This window comes from Ictalurus furcatus, chromosome 24 (genome assembly GCF_023375685.1).
Source record: "Ictalurus furcatus strain D&B chromosome 24, Billie_1.0, whole genome shotgun sequence".
Classification (NCBI taxonomy): Eukaryota; Metazoa; Chordata; class Actinopteri; order Siluriformes; family Ictaluridae; genus Ictalurus; species Ictalurus furcatus.
In genome coordinates this window covers 14539247-14547256 of record NC_071278.1, presented here as the reverse complement: position 1 = coordinate 14547256, position 8010 = coordinate 14539247, and the positions used below count along the sequence as shown (strand labels likewise).

Genomic DNA, 8010 nt, shown 5'->3' with positions numbered 1-8010 from the left:
TGTTTGCATTCTTGCTTCAACCTACCAAACATAAGTTAATGTTGGATTAAATTGTAGCTGGTTGTGGAAATCAACTGTCCTTTAATAGGATCCTCTAAACAGATGTACTGTGTATGTAAGAGTTAGAGCTCCTACCAAGCACAACCGGTATGCGTGTACATATAATTAATGGTGACAGTTTGCAAATTAACATGCCAGTGATTCATGTCAAACCCAGTGTTATTGATTACAGATTCAAGACAACCTAATTTGTGTCAGTGTCTGATTACATGCAGTCCCATCCGAAAGTATTGGAACAGCAAGGCCAATTCTATTGTTTTCGCTATACATTGAAGACATTTGGATTTTGAGATCAATAGATGAATGGGCTTTCATTTCCTGATATTTACATCGAGATGTGTTAAAAATTTAAAATATGGCACATTTGGTGGCAGACCATGCAATTTTTAGGTGAGCAAAAGTATAGGAACAGGTACTCTTAAAGTAAATAACACTTAATATTTGGTTGCATATTCCTTGCTTGCAGTAACTGCATCGGTGACCCACGGACATCACCAAACTGGTGAAATGCTGCTCAACTGTTTTAAGGTCTGGTGATTGACTTGGCCAGTCTAAAACTTTCCACATTTTCCCCCTGATGAAGTCCTATGTTGTGTTGGCAGTGTGTTTTGGGTCATTGAAAACAGTAGAATTGGCCTTGCTGTTCCAATACTTTCAGAGGGGATTGTATGAACTGACCTTTATAGAGATTCATTTACAGTTACTACATGGGTATTTCAGGGTTGGACTGTATTTCGACATACACTCATGTTGTTTCATGATTAGAGAATTCTAGAGCGCATGGAACATCTACAGACTGGCAGATAAGACAGACGTAAAAACATGATTAATACCACATTTAATCAGCACATTTCATCTTTCCACAATCACACATACTCTTAGCACATTATTGAGTTCAAATCATTTGTGCTTGTTGTCCACTGGGTTGGTCACCACTGCCCAAGTCTGACTCTGCTTCCCCACTGACTTCTCTCCTATGGCCAGAGAACTGCGCCAGAGATTTGGCTGAAGCATTTTGGTTCCTCCAAAAGAAAGATCTGGACAAGTCGGCACGGAATGATGGTGTAAAGAAACCATATATGACTGGATCGCAGCATGTGTTGAGGTTTCCAAAAACAAAGAAGACATGATGAACATAATCAGGGATTACGTGCAGCATCTGTGGCTGGAACCAGTACCAGATTCCAAGGAGGTAATACGGTGTCCAGCAAATGACAAAAGAGGCAACAATAATAATGGTCATTTTTAGGGTCTTCATACGGGCTTTGGGGATCATATCCGTTCCACTGCGTCTCAGACAAGGCTCTCCTGCTGGAGAGACATATGCAGTTATGTTAGTACACCTTAGGGAATGTCAATTACATGACCATATCAGGAGAGTCACTCACCTTTGTCCTTGCTTCTGTGCATCTGGCGGCTGATTTCAACCAGGATACGTGTATAGCACAAGCTCATGACAAGCAGAGGAAACACATACAGTGTGACAAAGTGGAACATGTTATATGCCGTCTCCTGCCAGTGGTGCTGGAAGCTTCCATGTGTAGCACACTGGACAAAGTCAACTCCCTTGGCCTTAATTGCCCGGAAAATGAACAACTGTCAGAGACATAAATGAGAAATTATTACTAAATAGAGTTGAATAGAAACATTGTGTTAAAATACCACTCCGTGCTTACTTCTACCACTTATTACTGTGCATATTAAGCAAAAAAATGAACCCTGGCAGACATCTGGAGCATCTTTTAATGCACTTATCATGTGACAAGCCAGGTTTACTGTCATTACATAATTCCTAGAGTCAAACATACAGTCATATGCTATCAAACAACAGATGGAGCTACTACAGCATTGCTGCTGCATATAGTGTTTATTCACCGAAGAAAACCTCTTGAATTACACATAAGCTGCACATTTTTATTAGCTAGCAAAGACAGTCAAAATGAGCAAATCTTTCAGTTCAATTTTAAAACTAACAAACTAAATTTGACTAATATTAACTAAACCAGCAAAATTTCCCAGGCACATGCAAGTGAGCTATAGCAAAATACCTATAAGAAGTTAGCTAAGGACAATGTTGTAGTAGCAAGCTAAGGGACAAACTCTGTCATCTATGGCTCAATACATCCATTCGTCCTTTATACTAGAGATGTAAACAAATATGAATACATTATTCAGAATGAACAGATAATGTGTTTAAACAGGCATAGATAGGTGGTGTGAGTAAACGGTCATATAAGACAAGACAAGAAAAGACAAGAAAAGATAAGACCAAGTTCATTTACATGTATTTACACTGTTCATTCATTCATTCTTAGTAACTGCCTGGTCAGGATTGTAGTTGTTTAAATTAGGCTACTAGCTTTTTATATTTTGGGAAACAAATAAATTAGTTAGAAAATATCACCGACATGCACAAGCAAAAATAATAACTGCATGACTGAAAAAATCAATTCTAGTCAACTCAAGGATGTAGCTATGGCTGAGCAACTGCCAGAGCCAGAATTCACACAGTGTTTGTTTTTCCTGTGTTTCCTGGGGCATAGTGTCACAGGATCAGCTGACTGAGATACATCATCTCTCTACTTTGTCTACTTTGTAAATAATGCAGTGTTATCACTAGCTTGGTAGCTCGTGTTAGTTAGTGTCGTCAAAATTTAGCTAGAGTTAATGACACATAACTAGAGCCAGATTTGAAAAACACAGGTTTCAAACACAGACTTGAAAAACGGGCAATAATGCCTGAGAATGTGCAAGCACATAGGCTGGCAGGCAGTTACAACAGGGTAAAGCAAAGATAATGGTATGATTAACTGTCAAATTAAAAGCTGCATCATGCCTGGCTAGCTCTGGCAGCTTGGCAAAAAGCCCTTAAAGCAAGCAGCAACTGAAAATTGGGTGCATTACAGGCTCAATAGATCATCACCGGGGAAGCATCTGGCGATGTCTGTGGATCACAGACTTCAGACTTTCATTGCCTGAAAAGGATTTTCAATTAACCACCTAACATGATAATTTTATTATGTTCATTTGTTCAGTCAACTCCAGTCCCCTGAAATGGATGAATTATAAAAATTTTGAATAAACTAACAATATAGTGCAACCTCTAGAATAAATACTAGCCTGAACTTTTCATTTACAGTAAAAACAACATCTGGCATATGATTTTTATCATTCTGTCTGTGTGATTAAATTAGAAAAAGTCACATGTACAGACACACATCTTTGTTAGGAGTAACTGTATAGAGACCTGCTTCATCATCTGTTGGGAGTTTATGTGCTAGAATCAATGGGATATTCAAGACCTTTCTGAAAAGGACCTAATGGTTTGAAGCTAATGGTTTGTCTTTGCTCTTTACAATGTTGTTGCTGAAAAAAATCATGGCAGATTTTTGTCAGAAATAACATTGTAAAGAGCAAAGATGTAGATCATGGACTTCTGAGACTTCTGAGTCTGCACTGCCAGGACAAAGAACAGAAAATTACTTTATTCACTTTCAGTGAGAACTTTATCCTGGTCAGGGTCACGGCAGATGCAGAACACTGGACGGAAGATGGAAATACATCCTCAACGGGATGCCAATCCATCATTGGACACCATGCACACACACGCACACACACGCGCACACGCGCACACGCGCACACACGCGCACACACACACACACATTCATTCACACATAGGGGCAATTTAACATAGCCAATTCAGCTAAAATTACTCAAAATTTTCTTCACAAAAAAAATGATTCTATAAAATACTATAAATTATATAAAGCGGTATTTAATACTGTAATACTAAATAATATTAATACTATAACATTTATTCATTTACAAAAAATAAAAGGACCTGAGATGCATTTAAGCATTTAGTATGCTATGACAGGAAATTTGATTACATAAATTAAAACATTGTGTTATATTAGTATGATTTTTCCTAGTTTTATTACAACTGCAGTTCAATTCATGACAACTGTTTTAAGATATTATGCTTTATTCAGTTCAAATATAGGTCCCATTAAATTTAAGTGGTGAATTATATAGGTTTATAACTATGAAATATTAACTATACTAACTTTGATAGTAGTGACAGCAATCTCCACCATCGTCAAGGAATTTTAAAAAATATTAATAATTTCTTAAGCTGGGACCACTCTGAGATCCATGGCCATAATTTCAGTACTCTTCAAACACATTGAGCTTCAACCATATTGGCCAGTCTTCGGTCTCAGTCTGTCAGTCTTAATTGATCCTCTTAAATTCATATTACCAATAGGCACACTTGTACAGGCACACTTGTACAGTAACAGCATAACTTTCCTTATGGAATAATGTACAGTGTTTACTGAATATACGTACTTTATTACGAATAACTGAATAATAAGGCATGTTTAAGTCAATGGTTAAGTTTAAAATGGTTTAAGTTAAAGTGTGGTCTAGGAAGGTTGGGAGGGCTCTGTGAAGTGCGAAGCAAATCCAGTCTATGATTTATTTATTTTATTTTTTTATAGTAGTGGAAATCACAGTCCATTATTATAAAAGTTATTATATTTTTAATTAGTCATTTTATATATATCAGCTAAGCTCAAAAACAAGTCAGTCTATAAATAATGTCGGCTTTGACCTAATGTGTTCAGTCAGTGAAAAACTCAGTAATAAAGTTATTGTACACATTTGAATAATGAGCCTAATATTTGATGATTGGATTATGTTCATAAAATAAATCTATACTAAGGGGGAACAATTTGTAATGTCTTGATTTCGGATTTCAATTCAGACACAGGCATGTAAAGCAAAGCTGCACTGACCTGTGGGGAAGCAAGGAGTAGGCTGAGTATCCATGCAGTCAACAGCATCCTCCTATTCCTGCGTCCTGCGTCCAGTGCGTCCAATGGGTGCAAGATGGCGTGGTGTCGGTCCAGGCTCACCACCACTAGGATGAACGCAGCCGAGTGCATGGCAAACAGCTTCAGGAAGCACATGAGCTTACACATGGCATCCCCAGCATACCACTGCACCGTCACGTTCCACACTGCATCCAGTGGCATCACCACAAAAGTCATGACGAGGTCTGCCGAGGCCAGGCTTGCGATGAGTGGGCGCAAGTGTGAGGCCAAGCGCCTGCCTCGACCCCGCGTCACACTGAGCAGCACAGACAGGTTACTGGCTGCTGCAAATACAAAGAGTACCAGGGTGGCCACAACACGGAACCGAGCAGCTGTGGTGAAGGTCGGGGTCTCCCAGTCAGGCAGGGGTGGTGGAACAGAGACATTCCACACAGAAGAGTTGTCCAAGACATTTGTGGGGCTGGAAAGCAGTGTTGTGTTTCCTGTCATGCTGGAAATAAATTAAAAATAACAAGACAAACATGTCCAGTCAGTTTTAACTCCTGGATGAAGTATGTAGTGACGTATATTTTCCTCCTCAAAACAGCAAACTGTATAGTCAATGTTACAGATTTTACAAGTTAATAGGTCGGTATGTTGAATGATACCGAAAGAAAACTATGCTGTGAGAACATTATTATTTGATGGCAGTGCAACACAATATGGAAGTGTTATTCATAGCTACCTTTATGAGAATCATACTTCATATATATGGGCCAGACTTCTTTCTTTCTGCCTTTTGTCCATTCTACTCCATTGCTGTGTGTCTATGAAATATTATTTTGGCATCTGTGGAATGTTTGCACTGCTCTATGATTAAATACAGGCACCAGGTAAGATGTTAGACCACTAGAACAGCTTCAGTGATCCTTAGCATAGATTTTAAAAGTCTCTGGAACTGTACTGGAGGATTGAACGCCATTCATCCAATAGATATTATCTAAATCTGTGTTTTGATGATAATGATGGAGAGCGCTACCTAACATGTCGATGCAAAATCTCTCAAAGGTGTTCAACTGGGTTGAGATGGGGTGACTGTGATGGTCATAACATATGAGATACAACATTTTTATACCCATCAAACCATTCAGTGAGCCCTCATGTCCTGTGGATGGGGTATTCGTCCTGGTAGAGACCACTCGCATTAGGATATAAATGTTTCATCATGTGATAAAGGTGACAAGTCAGAGGAACTTTGTACTGATTGTAGTGCTGTGTTTTTTAACAGGACAAATGGATCCATAACATGTCAGAAAAATCCATCAAAGCATAAGAGAGTCACTGTTTTTTTCCTTTAATTTGGGTGACATCTGAATTTGTCATTGAGTGTGTGACTACAGTGTGTATATATATATATATATATATATATATATATATATATATATATATATATATATATAGAGCCTCTAGGTCTCTTTAGTGTCCTTAATTATTAGAACTTTGATCTTAATTGCCTACCACCCGTAAACTGTTAGTGACTTAAGGACTGTTCCACAGGTGCATGTGCAATAATATGGTTAATTGAACAAGCATGAAAAACATCGTTTAACCCTCTCCAATAAAGACCTCCTGGAAAAGGGACGTTTCTTTACATATATATACACACATATATTAGAGATGCACCGATGTATTGTACATCTACGTATAGGCCGATAAAGGCTATTTATTTTTATTATAGTTTAAAAACATCAGGGCCGATTATATCATGTCAATCAAAAGAGGGTGGGAAAAAACATCGATTTCGTGCTGTGTGTAAAGATGATGTCTCTTGTGTGGAATGCCGACAAAACTGCCGTTTGTAAGCTCTGTAAGCTCTGCACTGCTAAAATTTGACACCGGAAGTGAGCAGCAGTGAAGCGGGAGTTTCGGTATCGAGTCAAATTTTTATTTTATTTTGCCACGCAACTCACTCTAAATTATAGGGCCAGTACACCGTTGAAAGATTTAAATGAAGATGAGTTGACAAAAAGTATATATTGCACAGAAAAATATATTTGTAGAGTAGTATTTTTCATATCCAGTGAATGTTAATATATATAAAAAAAGTTGATATTATATATTACCAGTTTGATATGTTATATAGTTTTTGTTTGTGGAGAGTGAATGTGAAGCCTAACAGGAGGAATTTTTGAATTCAGTCAATGTTAATATGAATTAATAACATTCAATAAGTTAAGAAATCTTACTTTAATCTTCAGAATTTAGTTAATGTTTTAATATTAATGTGAGTAATGTGTTTTCTGTTTATGAGACCAGTTACTGTGAAACAACTTGTTGAAATGGAGAGAATAGTTTTTATTTGTATTTCCTTTAGAATTGTGGAATGAATTATTATTAATTTATAATCAGGCATAAAAGGCAGAACTATCGGTATCGGCCGATATCACTCTGAATAATCGGTTATCGGTATAGGCTGACAAACGTATGTATATTTCCTAGAGGGCAATTGTAAATGATCTTTCCTGGAATATTCCCATATAAGGTTTAGTTGTGGATAAAAGAACTTGCTATGTTTTTTTATGTATAATACTAGTTGCCAGTAGTGTATGTTTTCATTTTGACATGTCCTTTTGTACCCCCTAGTCACTGTATAAGATTAAACAACATCCTGGGGACTCTTAACAGCTATTATTAACATTGCTAAAGCTCTGACACTCAAAATTTAATTTCCTCCATTCAAGAATAGATGACTTAATAGTTCCACAGTGGCCGTTATCTGGCAGCATCATAAACAGTGGGTGTTATACATGATTGTACATCTACATATAATGGCATTGCTAAGGCTGTCCACCTTATTTTGGGCTAATAGTTAATAGTTCCACACATATCACTTATGAGCTACATGAGCTGTGGTGCAGTCCAAACACATCACTGTATGTGAGGATTAAAAAGTAATGCACACACCATGAAGATTTTGTTTGGATGGTATTCCAGCACTTTCCACAACTGTTTACATTTTCCTTCTTATCATACATCGTGGCTTGATGATCAGTGTGAAATCTCAATGAGGATTTTCAGTCAGTTAGTGCATTCATACAACCCCAATTCCAAAAAAGTTGAAACGCTATGTAAA

General features: G+C 37.4%; 1 protein-coding gene across 1 annotated transcript; it reads right to left on the bottom strand.

Annotated features, from left to right (window-relative positions):
- Positions 1 to 513: 513 nt before the first annotated feature.
- Positions 514 to 5479, bottom strand: LOC128600721 (gonadotropin-releasing hormone II receptor). Its single transcript, XM_053613387.1, has 3 exons — positions 4860 to 5479; positions 1449 to 1656; positions 514 to 1371 (listed from the first exon to the last, which is right to left on the bottom strand). The coding sequence occupies exons 1-3, from the start codon at positions 5385 to 5387 to the stop codon at positions 956 to 958; spliced, it is 1152 nt and encodes a 383-aa protein (XP_053469362.1). The 5' UTR covers positions 5388 to 5479; the 3' UTR covers positions 514 to 955.
- Between the last annotated feature and the right edge of the window lie 2531 nt (positions 5480 to 8010).

Bases quoted from the DNA above. Each gene is read 5' to 3' on its own strand.
- LOC128600721 (XM_053613387.1), bottom strand. From the start codon at position 5,387: ATGACAGGAAACACAACACTGCTTTCCAGCCCCACAAATGTCTTGGAC. The intron at 1,657-4,859 runs GTCAGTGCAGCT...TGTCTCTGACAG, and splicing joins TACTCCTTGCTTCCCCACAG to TTGTTCATTTTCCGGGCAAT. The intron at 1,372-1,448 runs GTGAGTGACTCT...ATGTCTCTCCAG, and splicing joins GCACAGAAGCAAGGACAAAG to CAGGAGAGCCTTGTCTGAGA.